At 45.9% G+C, this 16055-nt stretch overlaps 1 protein-coding gene across 2 annotated transcripts in view; it reads left to right on the top strand.

Moving 5' to 3' along the window:
- The window catches only part of SLCO3A1 (solute carrier organic anion transporter family member 3A1), a 141396-nt gene that overhangs the window by 93033 nt on the left and 32308 nt on the right, over positions 1 to 16055 (top strand). For both annotated transcript variants that reach the window (XR_011681451.1, XM_071441283.1), the window contains exons 3-4: positions 10283 to 10381; positions 14281 to 14550. Coding sequence is in view for 1 of the 2 variants with exons in the window: in XM_071441283.1 (XP_071297384.1) it covers positions 10283 to 10381; positions 14281 to 14550 (369 nt within the window). In the remaining variant the exon portion in view is untranslated. The remainder of the gene's footprint in view (positions 1 to 10282; positions 10382 to 14280; positions 14551 to 16055) is intronic.

Raw genomic sequence — 16055 nt, 5'->3', positions numbered from 1 at the left:
TGAAAATAAATAAATAAAAAGGGAAGGTGGTGTTGCAGCAACCTCCAAATGCCAAAATTCACGTTTTATAGGCTGTGAGAACCATGTGGGAATAGCTCATTGTACTCTCAATTGCATGTTGGGGGCTTTTTTCCCAGTGTATTTTAGAGTATAAGGAGGTGCTTGACTTGTGCAGAATTCAAGTGATGGAGGTTAAAATGTGCAAGAGCCTCTAAAGGGTCTCTCTGTTGAGCAAAACCAGGCTGTGCTCGCAGGTGGTGGGGGACAGCTCATCCAAGCAGGGGAGAGAGGGCTGGGAAGAATTTTGTGCAGATCTTTAATGCATCCCTACACTCTTCTGTAGGATCAAAGCCACCCAGTATTAAAGGGGACACCAGCCAGCAAACTCAGAGCAGACTTGCAGTGCTGGAGAGAGAGAGAGAGAGAGAAATGCTCTAGAAGTATATTTCCATACAAACCTACAGTTGGCACAATTCCTGGGAAATAGCACAAGGAAATCTGCCCATCTGTGGCTGCAGAGGCATCGTGGGTTTGGTGAAACAGGTGTTTGTGTTTAAGGGCTGGGGGGAGACGAGCGCGGCTCGAAGGCGTGCGGCTTCAGCCCTTCAGAAAAACCATACTTGGCGTTGGAGCATGTGGCTTTTTTTTCCTTCCAAAGCCTCTTTGGTGGCTGCCTCCCAAGGTAATTAGCAGAAGGGAAAAGTTGCTTACAAGGTGGAAATTGCTGGTTGAAGCCCACGGCTACGGCTGGTGTGTTTGCGCCGTGTGTTGGAGGTGTGGAATCCGCGGCTCGTGCGTCAGGGTGGAAATAGCCTGCCCTGGATTTGCACGCTATAGTTAGGAACGTGCTTGTACCCACCTCTTAAACTGAGCTGGCTCCTTCTGAAGTGATAACAAGCAAGTTTCAGGGACAGGAATGTGAGCCAGCAGGGTAGGTGGAACAAGTGGCTTGTCCTTATTTTTCAGAGATCGCGCAGCATCGGCTTTTTGTGACGCGCCTGACTGGACAGGACATGGGTTCAAACTTTGTTTGTTTCTTGGTTTCCTTTTTGCAGAAAGTGGCAGAAAAATTGACTATCGAGCTTCTTTTTCTGGACTTCTCCTAACTCAGCCTGAGTCTGTAATCTCTTGCAATGCGTGTCCAACTACCTGTAAAACCTTTGCAGAAGGAGACAGATCCTTGTGAGGATTAAGCAATATGCCTATCTTAAGAGATGCTGGTTTATAGAAATAACCAGCATGAAGATGAGCATTTTGGAAGAGGGTGGAGACAGCACTAGGTGCAGGGAGATATATTAAATCACTGTGTGGTGTGTGTGTTTTCGTAGGCACACACCTTGCTTGCATGCACCGATGTGATTCTTCACGCTGTTTGTGCGTAGAGTGTGTGTAAATATTAAGAGACAGGGCATCAGAGTGATTGCAGCTCAAGTAGGAAAACACTGCTACAACAATGCCACTGCGTTCATAATCCTCTGTGAGTGTTCCCTGCTTTGGTTAAATATGCAGAGACTGGTGGAGATTGCCAGTGGATTAGCTCTCGTGTGGCTGGTGCCAGGGATTGATTAGCATAAGCAAATTTCTTCTCCAGCTTCACATCAGTGAGGAGAGAAATGCAGCAAGAGGTCCCTCCACTGCCTGGGAGGGGACTGAGATGGTAGGGAGGAAAACTGGAGTGGGAACAGTTTGTTCCCAGTGTTAACTGGTGTGACCAAATAAATCCCAAGGCTTCTGTAGAGAGCACATCCCATAGTTTACCTTGCAGAGCTCACAAATTGGCTGCTTTAATTTTTGTTTTGCTTGCAAACACGGGTTTGAGGGTTGTGGAGCTTTTCCCGTGGTGTGATTTGTTTCTCTGCCATCTTTTTGGTGATCCTGTTTCAGCAGCTGGATAAAGGAGGAACCTAAAAGCCAATATGCATAGGGCTCTGGGTTGGCTTTTTGGTTGATTTGGGGTTATATTTTGGGGGTTTTTTGGAGGGAGGGGGGTATTGGTTTTGTTTGGCTTGGATTTTCCTTATTTCTGTGCTCATCAGAATGAGGGCACAAACCAGTTAATGAATGTGTTTTGAGCTGCTGCAAGTGCACCTAGTCATTATGGAAAATCTGGGGCTGGATGCTGAGCTTGTGCTCCTAAGCAAAAATCCCCTCCTGTGCCACTCAACAAACATTCTGTGTGTGCATCAGGATCCCCTGAGACTGTCAGTTGTTGATATAACATTGATCCTTTCACATGTAGCCTTGATAGTGCCGAGGACAGGGATTTGCTGATAAAACAAACCTAAGGCTTGGTAATAATTGAAAATTCAGGGTGGTTCACCAGGCAAAATGCCTGCTTATAGAAAATAGATTTCATCTCTAAGTCAGCAGACATTTCTTTAGGGAAATCCCAAATTCTGATGGAAATCAATATTTAAAGGGACCCTGATAGTCTGGGGAGAAACCTCCATATAAAATGCTTTCAAGTCCAAGCAACCCCTTTAGGGATTAACATCTGAAAGTTAAATATAGGCTAGAACAAAAACTGTACTGGAGTAATAGTCTTTTCCAGCAGGCAGGGCAAAGGCCACTGCCATGGGCTCTCTCCAGCCTTGGAAGGATCATATTAGAAGTTTCTTAAATCTGTGGCATGGGTGCATGTTTTTATTGCCTCTTGCAAGTAAATTAAACTCCCCAACCAGCTTTAGCTGCAGTTGTTAAGTCTTATTAAACACGGGGGTAAATAAGTCATTCTGCAGTATTTGCATACAGTGGTGAGTAGCTTGCTTTAAAAACCCAAATATTCATGAAGCAAGAGCAAATTTTACAGGCTGCTGAAACTGATTTGGTATATTGATAAAAGGCTTGATCAGAGAAGAGGGGAGGATGGGAGATGTCCAAGGCTGCCTGATTTCAAATTCTGTAATAATTTCTTTCACTGGCTGAAAGAAACTAAACCCCCATATGGCTTTCTCATCACAAGTGGTTACATGGAAATGGGAGAAGTCAGATTCAATCCCATGCTTTTGCTTTGCAGGCTTTCTGGAGCTGCTCTGCTGGCCCAAAAGCAGCTGCAAGTCTGTCAGAGAGAAATAGGATGTCTTGGGACAGCACTGTCAGATCTTTCTCCAAGGGTTGTGTTGCACACACAGAGGCAGGCAGTGAGCTCTAACAGTGGAATCAATGAGAAGAGCTCAGAACTAAAACTCAGTTTGCTCTGACACATTTGGTGTTCCTGATCACTAAAGCACTGCACAGTATTTGTGCATCTTGCAATACATCACAAGGAGGGACTGGCTTGTGTTAAAAGGTAACGAGATGCAGTGAATGGTCCATGGGAGGGGAATGGCTGAGTGGGGGTTTCAGCCTCTCACTGCCTTGGGGCTGCCAGGACATCTGTGCCTGTCTTTGGCATCACTTGAGCAACCCTAAATAGGTGTCTGAGGGTCTGCTGGTGTTGAGCTGCTGAAGGCAGAACTGATAAATCATGTGTGTGCTACTGTACAGATGGGATGAGCCCCCAGCCTCTTCACTCCTCCGCACCTCATGGCAATACAGGGCTGGAGCTGCTTTGATCCCCACCAGAACAAAGTCTAAACATTAAAGTGAATTGTCCCAAAGTTGTTCCTCATTAATCAACAGCTGCAGGCACTTGGAAACATCTGTCCAGCCTGTTTGAACATCCCCTTTGCTTCGGTGGGTGCACTGAGGAGGCAGAACAAATCCAAACACACCACAGGGCCAGCACCACCTCTTCACCTTTCCCTCAGCTGTGTGAGTGAGCAGGAGCCATGAGGGAGCAGGAGGTGGTGATGAGCAGTGTGGACAGGGAGCTGAGTGGCAGGGAAAATTGTGTTTTCCATGGTAAATGAGCAAAGCTGGGGATGAGAGACCAAGGGCTGGGCAGGGATGCAGGCATCCCTCCACTCCTGTGGGCACGCTGTCTGCCAGAGAGGATGGGCACTGCTGGGTGACTCCAGCAGGTTTTGCTGTACAAAGAAGCCATCTGGATAGGAAACAGCCTCCATCTACCCTTACTGTGCATTTTTGAGCTTACATCAACTGGTGGAAGTCAGAGAAGAGCCACTGAAGCCAGGAGCTTTGCCCACCGGGTGTGAGTGTGGAACCTTTATCCCTTTATCCCCTTGAGAGCCATTCCCTGGTGTGCAGGAGGATGCAGCATCCCCAGTCTGCACCAGGATGCCTCTGGTTCCCCCAGGCTGTGCTGGGCTGGTGTCTCTTTAAAGGCAGGTCACAGAGCCCCTGAATTACAATATTCCAGTAATCCCTTTACACTGGCCTGCTCCACGCAGCAGGAAATGTGGGACAAGCAGGGTTTTGAGATTATCTCGTGCTTTGCAAAGCCAGTTCCCTTTGTGCTTTCAGAAAGAGCTTGCTCCTGCACAGGCAGGGGGCTGAGGGTGATGTTCCTGGCCAGATGCTGTCCCATGACCACAGCAGCACTCCCAGGACCATGGCAGGTGGGTCTGTGCTGTGCCCTACCCCCCACACCCCCCAAAACCCGTGATTTGTGATGGTCACTGAAGCACCCGGTTGCTGACAGAGATCACATTGAGTTCCTTGATCCCCTCCTGCTCAGGGATGTGGTTATTTGGTGCAAGGACAATGTTTTGCAGCAATTTCCCACACCTTCCAAACTGGTCAGCTTTCTGCCCTCCAAAGGTGCCCCTTGGGACGGTGCAAGGGGGAGGAGGTATTCCTCTGGCCATGTGCTTTGCTGAAGGTGTGCTGCTCCTTAGGAGCACAGTGAGTAATCTTCCCCACTCTTTAATTTCATGGAAATGCCAAGGCAGGAACAACCTGGCTCCAGAGGACCCAGCAGGCAGCAGTGACAACTCCATGGCTAAATAAAGCAGTATCCTCTGCTACACCAGGGGTTTGCCCGTGCTTGGGAAGTGCTGTGTGAGTCACTGCTGGTGGTTCCTGCTCTGATGGCCAGCTCTGCTGTGGGAGATGCTGCTTTCCCTCCTCCTGTCTCACCTACCCAGCTCACCTTTGCCTGGAGAGTGTTGGCAGCTCTCCAGAATAAATCTCCTCATGTCTTCAGCCCCTGGTGAGGCCGAGGCTTTGAAGTGAAGTGCCTTGGTGTTCTTTAGCTGCCCACGAGTTCTTTATCCTCAGCCTGTGACTGTGCTGAACCTGCTCTTACTCCTCACTGAGCTGTACCTGAGGTGCTCTGGCTGCCCCTAGGTGAGGCTGGCAAGGCTTGCAGTGTCCCCTCCATGCCTTATTTCCAGCCAGGAGGGTTTCTCCTGGGAATTCTTGTCCCCAGTAAATTCATTGCAGGGATTGAGTCCGCGCTTCACCTGTTTCACCCTGTGAGCAACCCTTGTGTTTCAGGGTCCTGTTGCTACTGTGAAACACCAAGGAACAGCTCTTTATTATTGGAATACTGACAGCCTTTATATCCCTGTCTGCAATTGGCTTTCTGTGCACTTTGTGTGACTCAGAGCATCCCTGTGCCACCGTCCCTCCACAGATGTGGGACCTGCTGCTGCTCCTTCCCCTGGCTCTGATGGAAAACTGCATTGTCAGGCTTGGGCCTTACTGGTGATAAAGTCTCATCACAAAATGTCAGATCTAATACTGGCCTCTGTCCCAATCCTTTCCTCAGCTCTGAGAAAATGTTACTTGACAGGACAAAGTAGGAGTTGGCAAATTGCTCCATTTGAAAAGATGAGGAGGAAGACATTTCTGATTTCTCAGTGCAGCCTGCTTTGCTGCCTTTTTTTATTTCCTGCCTTTTTGGGAGGCAGGAAGACTGATGAAGGGAGTAGAGCAGGTAAACTGAAAATTATTAGCTGTTTTCAAACTAAGATCTAATTGTGCTCTAAAAGGACACAAGCTGGAAGGAAGTGTTTGAGAGTTACCAAACAAATTGTTTGAATTGTCCCAAGACAGAGTTGCCTTTTTAAAAAAATTCTCTTCTCTGAAGTATTCCTAAGAGCTGTCATAATTTAGTAAGAATTAAAAAAAAAATAAATAAATCAAATTTCAGTACCTGTACTGATCACTGGTTTTATTTGCATCAGTGGCAGTTTCCCAAGAGGCACGTGGAGCCAGCATAGGACCTTTGATCTGTTTGCTCCTGGTACCAGTGTCCTCTGGCTCCATCAAATCAGACTGATCTAAAAGTTAGAAGGAAGCATGGGAAAGGGTCAAGCAAGTGGTATTAAAGCTAGCCACAAATTTAGCACATTTTAGCTCTTAGCAGCAGCCCCAGCACTGGGGAAATGGCTCTTGCAAGACCTCCTTCTCTGCTAAGCAGCAGCTTTGTGGTTGCATGGCAAGGTGGGTGATGTGGAAAGTGTTCTCCTAACACAGGGGTGGTGGCAGTTGTGCAGGATTTCTCAAAAGAGGAAGGATGTCTTAAGCTAATTCAAACTTGCCTAATTTCCCCTTGTGTCCTCAATTCTGCACAGATGTTCAGCCACAGGTTCTATCCCAATTAGCCTGGTTTTTGTTCCCAGCAGCATGTTGATTGATCCTTGAGCATGGTCCTGCTCTGTGCAGACCCTGGACTATCCCTTGTGACAGTCCATGCCTTGGGTTTTTCCACAATCTGCTTGATTTGTGAATTAAAGTGTAAAATACTATTATTGCAACCCTAGGATTTTTGTTGGAGGCTCAAAAAAAGATTAAAAAGGGCACAGGGTGAACCAGTTGTTTTCTTCTTGCTTTTAGAACAAACTACAGAAAAAGAGAAAACACAATTAACATGGTTTTTTAAAGCCAGCCTAGAGGTGAATAATAATTTAATAGCTTTGGTAAGATGTTAGATAGGTGTTCCAGTGGATGCTCTATCCCACATTGCCCTCTAGTGAGGACATGGCAGAGCAAACCCTGCCTTCCTGCAGCCACCAGGATATGAAATGAGGTATTCCAATACCTGAGCACAGGGCTGGTTTCTGACACATTTGAGATGCAATAGAGTGAGGAGGGGCAGTGTTCGTCTGTCACCTGTGCCTGCACTGGCCACAGCTTTCTCTGTGTTTGCCTTTTTCTGAGATAATTCTCTCTGCAAGCATCTCTCTGCTGTTGCTGGATCACCAGCCACAGGTCCCTGCTTTTGGAAAAGAGGAAAATATTTGCTTTTGGTGAAGGATCTTTTCCCACGTTCTTTGTCTTGGGCTTCGCTCCATGAAGCAAACACCAGTTCTGTGGTTTTCCCTGTACACACATGGTCAGACAGCTCTGACCATGGTTTGGAGATCATCACAGCACAAACTTCCATCCCTCCTCAGCCCAGCACTGCTGCATCCAGGGGTGTTGCCTAGAGGGTAGAAGTGGCTGGTCCTTGTCCCTCTGCCTCCATTTGTCATTGATACGGGGCCCAGCATGTCCCTATGTGCTTGACCATATTTACATAGAAATTCATAATTAATGTTCAGTTTCCAAAGGTATTTGAATGCTGTCTCATTCATCACAGCCATGGCAGTCTCTGCTACATGCCTCCTTCAACTCTGTGCCTGAAAACTTCACACTTAGAGAAAAGTTTGTGCTAAAAGCTGTGATTTTCAGCACGCAGACAGGGAAGGGGCCCAGCCTGAGTGTGTCTGTGGCAGATGTGTGGGAGCTGACAGTGCCCAGTGCCACCCTCCATGGGCTGCAGGAGCACCATCGTGTTTTGGGAGCAAGGCTGAGCAGCCCTGTCACCCAGATGGCACTGGGGGCTGAGTGACAAGCACTGATGCCATCTAGTGACCACAGCAAATGTGACACGGATATTTTATAAAATCCTGGTGGAAGCCACAAGCGGGGCTGGGAAGGAAGGGAGATGGGGCTGAGGTGTGCTGGGGGAATAAATCCCTTTTTTCCTGCTCTCTCAGCCTGTCCCCTCGTTTCACATGCCATGAAATGCTTCTGCAGGTGAGCAGGGATCTCCCCTGTGAGGCTTTACAGGAGCAAGGCACAGACCTGCTGAGCAGCTCTGTGGCTCGAGGAGCACAAATTCCCCAGTGCACTGCTGGACCATGGAGCACAAACCCAGCACCCAGGACAAGGTGACTGCAGGAGGGGACATGGCTGGTCCTCCTGTCACAACATGGGACAGCACAGGCAGAGACCCTGGGGATTAATTTAAAGTGGCAGCATGGGCTGAGACACAGTGGCATTGCTGCAGCTTTGAGCTTGGCAGAGACTGGGCAGGGGCTGGCAGCTCCTGCTGCTGCCCTGACAGCAGTGACCCCTTGTGATGGTGTTCTCAGGGGTCCCAGGATGAGAATGTGGACTCCATGTTTCAGAAGGCTTGATTTATTATTTTATGATATATATTATTTTAAAATTATACTAAAAGAATAGAAGAAAGGATTTCATCAGAAGGCTGGCTAAGAATAGAAAAAGAATGATAACAAATGCTTGTGACCGACTGAGACAGTCTGGACAGCTGGACTGTGATTGGCCATTAATTAGAAACAACTCTATGAGCCCAATCCCAGGTGCACCTGTTGCATTCCACAGCAGCAGATAACCATTGGTTACATTTTGTTCCTGAGGCCTCTCAGCTTCTCAGGAAGAAAAAATCCTAAGGAAAGGATGTTCCATAAAATGTGCCTGTGACAACCCCTCAGTGCAGGTCACACAACCTGGCACTTCTTCTCCTCCCACCACCTTCCTTTGTCCCTCGTGCTGCTCCAGGTGAGAAGAGCCTTGAAGGCTTCAATGCACTGGGTTTGTGTGTGAGCAGCTGCCTGGGGGCACCTCTGCTTTGTCCCTGCTTATTAATCCAGCCAGGTCCCAGTGCCAGCAGCCTGGAGGAATTAGTTTGCACCCTGCACTTGAAAAATGAGGAATTAGCTTGCACCCTGCATTTTAAAAATGAAGGTGAAGTTGCTTCTGACCATACCAGCTTATTCTGCTTGGCTAAGCTGTTGTTGGCTGGTGTGGTTTGCTTTGCCTGGGGGTCTCTGGGAATTTTTTTGCAGCTCTGATAATTTTGGGAGGCAGGGATTTGCCTTGCCTGGGGATGGGGGTCTCTGGGTTTGCCTTGCCTGGGGATGGGAGTCTCTGGGAATTTTTTTGCAGCTCTGATAATTTCTCCAGCTCCTGAGAAATGCATAGAGAGGGAGCTTGGGAATTAAAAAGTTTCCAGATAAGGAACTTGAGGGCTGAGACAGCTGCGATGAAGTGCATTATAAATGCACCGAGATGCCAGGCAACACCCCCAGAGAGATCAGGAGAGTGAGCAAAGCACCCAGATGCAAATAAACCCCTTTGTGGGGCATCTCTGAAGTGCAGTGACACCAGGGCTGGTGCTGGCACAGCCCTGCTGAGGTTCCCCCTCACCAGGCACAGGGGTCCATCAGCAATGCCTTCCCCCAGAGGGAACAAAGAGGCTCTTGCCCTGCTCCACACTGCTCAATCTGTCCCTGCTCCCTTCAGAAAACCATTTACAAGGGTCCTTGGGAGACTTTTTGTTGTTTTTCCCAAATGTTGTTGTTATCCCAAATGTGAAAGTACCTAATATGTTCTTATTGTCTAATTTACAAATGTTTTGTGTTATCTTTGCTGCTTCTTTTTCTGGATTATCCTTGTTGTCCCCCTGCCTTTCTGCCCTGGATAATTGAGTGCTGGCTCTGTGCCTATAGCATTCTTGTTTCAGGGCCAAAATGGGAGTGAAAATAAATGCTTCTAAACACTGTATTGAAACAAATAAGTAATTTACTCATAATAGCTCTTCTCCTGGTGTTACACTGGCAATTTCATGCAGGTTTTTTAGAAGGAACAAGCAGTTGTGAGGGGCTGGAAGATCCACACAGCACGAATATTTATCATGTGTGTCTGATGGGGAGAGGGGCTTCACAGATGTGGAAAAGTGCTCCTACTTCTGCAAAGGGACTTTATCCAGCAGTCTGTGACAATGCCAGTTTCATAGATTTGCTGTCCCTAATGTCTGAAAATCCTGTCTACCAGGATTTTAGCTGGAGGTGGCAAAGACAGAGATGCCCATGAGGAGAAGGCAGGGCTGCCTTACCTTGTGCTGTTGAGTAAGACATCTTTCAGAGCAGCCAGCCGACCAAAACACAGCATATGTCCACACTGTCTCCTCAGCTCAGCAGAAATCCTTCAGCATTATCACACCTCCATCTGTTCATTTTCCTGAAGAGATATGGAAAAGCAAAACACATTTAGGGTGCTCTTTTGCTTGGAGCATTCAGCACAGAGACTGTCCCTATCTATTTGGCATCACTGAGGTAATACCATCTTACAGCAGACAAGCAGAACAACTTGCAGTGAATAACCAGAGCCTGGTGCTAATCTTCTCTTTTCTCTCTCCTTGTAGGGATCCTGTTTACCATGCTGGTATTTGGGCCAGCCTGTGGATTTATCTTGGGCTCCTTCTGTACCAAAATCTATGTGGATGCTGTCTTCATTGACACAAGTAAGGAGAACTGGGTTTGGTTTCAAATCAAAATTTTTATCATCAGGACAAAAATGTTGATGCTCACAAGCAGGAAACTGTCATTCCATCTTCAGTGCCTCTTGCATGTACGAGTGTCACTTTTAGAAGGGTTTTAAGACTGGGATTCAAAATGTTTCAGCTCTGTTCTGATAAATAACATATTTTTAATGGTTAAAATTTGTTCCTTTCTGTGGTTTTCTCTATGAGGTGAGTTTCATCCCAGCTCTTAAAGGACACCTTGAAATGGCACTGTGGCATTGTCACGCCAGGGGAGCTGTGCCCAGAGCATGGGGTGGAATCTGGAGAGCTGCCACCCCAGGGTGTGGGGAGCCAGCCAGGTTCTGATGGAGGCACACCAGGAGAATCCATGCCCAGCACCTTCTGCTCATGGCCCTGGAGGGGATGGATGGGCAACATCAGTCAGTCCCACTGCGTTATTGCTTTTCTCCAAACTATTAAATAATTATTGCTCACCTTGACTTCACTTGGGTTAAAGCAGATTGTCTGCAAACCGTCCTTTTGCAAATTGTCCTTTTGCAAACTGTCCTTTTGTTCATTTAGACCAAATTCTGCTTTTTTTGGTGCCTGCACTGCGTCTTCTTTGCCATGAGAGGGCAACATGTAACAGGCTGTTCTCTGCTTGCTGCTCCCCTGCGCTCTGCTACCCACGGCAAACCTGGTGCTTCATTCCTTTCCCTCAATTGTTCAGGTGCTTTTTCCACAGTTCTCAGCTCCATCGGATCTCACAGACCCTCATGCAGGGTTTTTGTCGCTTGTATTTCAGCTCTAGGGTGTTGTAAATGTGTTGTCACAGAACACGTTTGGATGGAGTTGAACCTTGCGGGACTCAGAACAGAATTGTGCAAATCTGCAAAATTGTTACTGCCTTTTTTTGATCTCACATGCACATGGCAGCTGAAGAAATGTAAATAATATCAACTGAGAAAGAAGTATCTTTTGGGATGGCTGAGGCATTTGGCTGCAGTTTGGTCAAACACCACATGGCCCTTTTTCATTCCTTGGCTTTACCAAAGCCTCATTTGGCAGAGCAGCTATTTGAAACCTGTTGGATATTTTACCATTTAGTATAATTTACACTAAAATACGAATGTACAGAAGAAAATATTTTATCTCCCAGTAGGTGAAGCTGTGGAACTCCTCACCATAAGGTGCTAAAAATCTCCAAATGGATTTTAAAGCAATTGGACAAGTGTATATATCTGAAAAAAATGAACATGACACCAAATCTAGCTTATAAAGCCCCCAAGCCACAAGAATAATATATGCTGACTTTATTCTTGTAGGCTTTCTGGGCATCTGCAGTTGGTTGCTATCAGAGGCAAGACGCTGACCTAGCTGAAAAGTTAATTTGGTATCTTCTGGCCATTTTTAACAGAAGACATTGCTCAGTATTTGCAGCTCAAAAAGCCCCAGAGAAATCCTGAGCCACAGAGAAGAGCTGTAGCCCATTAGTGCTGAGAAGCCTGGAAGGGCTGTGGCTCAGCCACGTTCCAGGGAGGGAGCAGTGCTCCAAACTCCAGCTCCAGCTGGCTTTGGCCATGGTCAGTCTCTGCCATGCAAAAGCTGAGGCACACATGGCCTCTGTTTGTTTCTGTATGGGAAGGAGTTTCCACTTTGCAGCTGGCTCTGCCTTGGAGCTCTGGGTGCCATAAGGAGAACCAGCTCCAGGGGCTTGAGCCTTGTCCTGCTCCCTGTTTGCACAGGTGTGGGATGCCACAGGTGGGCAGGTTTTGGGCAGGTGGGCATGCTGCTGCACTGCCCACCACCCAGCAGCTATCTTAGGAAGGGAGTATGAAGAAAACTCTGATTTGCCTGACTCTTCACACTGTTGTGTTCCCAAGAACCTGAAAAAAATGCACTTCAGGCAGGAGGAAATAACAGCAGAAGAATCCAGTCCCTCCACTACACTATTTTTCAAACTTTATCTGTATTTGAGAGCTACGTGTTATTTTCCCTAAGGAGAAAAGAGTTTCCTTCTGTCTCTGCTTGAGAGACAACTTGATTGCCTCACTTGAGACAGATTTTTCAGAGTGGCAGTAACCAGACAGTCACCATGAACAGAGCAGCTTGTTATTCCAGCCATGTGGACCTGGGTCTCCCCCAGGAATCAGCTCCAGCACTGGGCACCCTTGTGGCTGTGGCAGCAAGGCAGCTGTTAGGAAAACAGTTTTTCCTCTCTTGCTGTTTATTTGTATTTCCTCACACTGACTCCAGACCCTTCTTGGGCCTTACCTCTGCTGAGTGATGACATACAGGATACTCTGGCCTTTTATTTTGCTTTTCTTCCTTTTCTGATTAGTCCTGTACTTTCCTGAGCCCATTTGATGCTGTGGGTGGGTTTATTTTCCAATATTTAAGACTGTTTCGCCCTCCACATAGTCACAGTTGCCCCTAAAACCCAAATGCCAATCTCTCTTTTGCTGAAAAGAGAATTCAAAGCAGAGGGAGCATTGAGCTCCTGGGAAAACAGGGTGATAAGCAGGGTTGGAGGTGCAGTGTCCTTCTCTGTGCAGGTCTGTGCCAGTACGTGTCAGGTGAGTGTGACACAGACTCCATGTATTACAGAATAATTATTGATCAATAATAATCTTTATTAAGAAACCCATTGCTCTTTTATAGACAATTATGATATAGGTGTACTTGATTGGTCTTTTAATTAAAACACTGTCACCATTGGCTGATTAGGAAACTGCCCTTTGCTAAACAAATCTCCCTAACACATTCTACATGTTCACAATAGCAGGTGTAGCAAGTGGAGGTAAGAATTGTTTCTCATTATTTTTCTGTGATCTTGCTTGGTCTTTTAATTAAAACACCATCTCCACTGGCCAAATAGGAAACCACCCTTTGCTAAACAAATCTCCATTCCACATGTTCACAGCATCAGGTGTAGCAAGTGGAGGTAAGAACTGTTTCTCATTCTTTTCTGTGATCTTGATTGTTCTTTTAACTAAACCACCCTTTGCTAAACAAATCTCCGTAACACATTCCACATGGTCACAATATCAGGTGTCACAATATCAGGTCACAATATCAAGTGGAGATAAGAACTGTTTCTCATTCTTTTCACTGATCTTGATTGGTCTTTTAATTAAAACACCATCACCATTGGCTGATTAGGAAACCAGCCTTTGGTAAACCTCCATTCCACATGTTCACAATATCAGGTGTAGCAAGTGGAGGTAAGAATTGTTTCTCATTCTTTTCTGAGATCTTGATTGGTCCTTTAATTAAAACACCATCACCATTGCTTAGGACACCACCCTTTGGTAAACAAATCTCCATTCCACATGTTCACAACATTAGGTGTAGCAAGTGGAGGTAAGAACTGTTTCTCATTCTTTTCTGTGACCTTGATTGTTCTTTTAACTAAACCACCCTTTGCTAAACAAATCTGCGTAACACATTCCACATGGTCACAATATCAGGTGTCACAATATCAGGTCACAATATCAAGTGGAGATAAGAATTGTTTCTCATTCTTTTCACTGATCTTGATTGGTCTTTTAATTAACACCATCACCACTGGCTGATTAGGAAACCACCCTTTGGTAAACCTCCATTCCACATGTTCACAATATCAGGTGTAGCAAGTGGAGGTAAGAATTGTTTCTCATTCTTTTCTGTGATCTTGATTGGTCCTTTAATTAAAACACCATCACCATTGCTTAGGAAACCACCCTTTGCTAAACAAATCTCCATTCCACATGTTCACAACATCAGGTGTAGCGAGTGGAGGTAAGAATTTTTTCTCATTCTTTTCTCTGATTTTCTCCCACCATGCCAGGGAAGGTTACCTGTGGCTCTCTGTGACCAGACAGGCCCAAACCCCTGACCGCTGTTTGCCCCCCTCACAGGCAAGCTGGACATCACCCCGGACGACCCTCGGTGGATCGGAGCGTGGTGGGGAGGCTTCCTGCTCTGCGGTGCCTTACTCTTCTTCTCGTCGCTGCCCATGTTCGGCTTCCCGCAGGCGCTGGGGCCGCGGCCGGAGCGCGCTGGGGACAGCGAGCAGGCCATGCTGCCCGACAGGGACTGCCAGCGCCACAAGCCCAGCAACGGCGTCCTGCGGCACCCGCTCGATGGGGACAGCACCACCACCACCACCTGCTTCCAGCAGCTGCGAGGTGAGGCCAGCTCAGCAGCAGCTCCTCCATCCCGACAAATTCGCCCCGTGAATCAGCTGCCTCGAGTTTCAGTCCGTAACTTCTGTTTGTGTTGCTTGTATCTGAATGAGAGGCTTCGTTCCACTTGGAGGCTGTGGTTTGTTTGGTTTTTTTAAGCTGCAAAGCTTAAAAAAAGCTGGGAGATGTTTAGCCTGGAGAAAAGGAGGCTCAGGGATGACCTTATCACTCTCTGCAGCTCCCTGAAAGGAGGTTGTAGTCAGGTGGGGTTGGGCTCTTTCTCCAGGCAGCACTAAGAGAACCAGAGGACACAGTCTCAAGCTGTGCCAAGGGAAATATAGGTTGGAAATATATTAGGAAAAATAATATTTTTATATATAATTTGTTTCTATATTATATAATATATAATATTATATATTATATAAAATTTTTATACATTATAAATATTTTATATATACATTTTAAAATATTATATATAGTATATATTATAATTTTATAGATTAAAATATATTCTGAAAAATATAATTATATATATATAAATATAATATATATTATATATAAGTTTTTATATAATTTTTATACAATTTTCTATATAATTTAATAAGTTTTATAATATATAAGTATATATATAATATATTATATAATATATATTATATAATATATAAGTTTTATATATGAAAATACATTATAAAAATACAATTTTTATATATAAAATATATTTTGGTATATATAAAAAATATATTTCCTAATATATTAGGAAAACATTTTTTACAGAAAGAGTGATAAAGTTCTGGAATGGTCTACCTGGGGAAGTCATAGAGTCAGCATCCCTGGATGTGTTCAAAAAAAGACTGGATGTGGCACTCAGTGCCGTGGTTTAGTTGAGGTGTTAGGGCATGGGTTGGACTTGATGGTCTCTTCCAACCTGGTGATTCTGTGAATTATGTGAGAAATCTGTGATAGTCCCATAGAGTTGCTAAAAATAATGAAGGGGAGCACGTTTGCCAGAGCAGTTTGTGAACTTCTCTCCAGTGTAATGTTCTGCTCCCTTCTGCCTCCCAAAACAGAGAGAGAGCCAGGAAGGGCACTTAAAAGAAATTGGGAGCTCCCAGCACCTGAGTTTCAGCTTAGTGCAATCCCAGATACAAAGCAATGAGTGCTGGGCATCACCACAGCTCTTAAACTGAAATGGGAAGAGGGAGATACCAGCCCAGAATAGCAGCAAAATGGCAGGGCAGAGCATAATTTGTAGCAAATTACAGAGAAAGACTCACATCATGTCCTGCAGTGATGGAAATGGAGGTGACTCTAATTAAAGTCAGCTGAGGATCCAGGATTTTGTGGGAGAGTGTGGGCAGATATCCTTTCTCTAGGCTGTACTGGAAAATCCTTCATCTGAGAGGGTGTTTCTGTAGCACTGGTGGCTGCTTCCCACTCCCTGTTGCCGTGGCAGAGCAGGTTTCATTACTGCCTGATGCATTTAGATGAATGAGGAGAAAATCACTTAC

The sequence above is a fragment of the Agelaius tricolor genome, unplaced genomic scaffold (genome assembly GCF_023055355.1).
Source record: "Agelaius tricolor isolate 1412-34295 unplaced genomic scaffold, bAgeTri1.0.p SCAF_16, whole genome shotgun sequence".
Lineage (NCBI taxonomy): Eukaryota > Metazoa > Chordata > Aves > Passeriformes > Icteridae > Agelaius > Agelaius tricolor.
The sequence above is the reverse complement of the archived record's forward strand: the minus strand, read 5'-3'. Positions and strand labels throughout refer to the sequence as shown.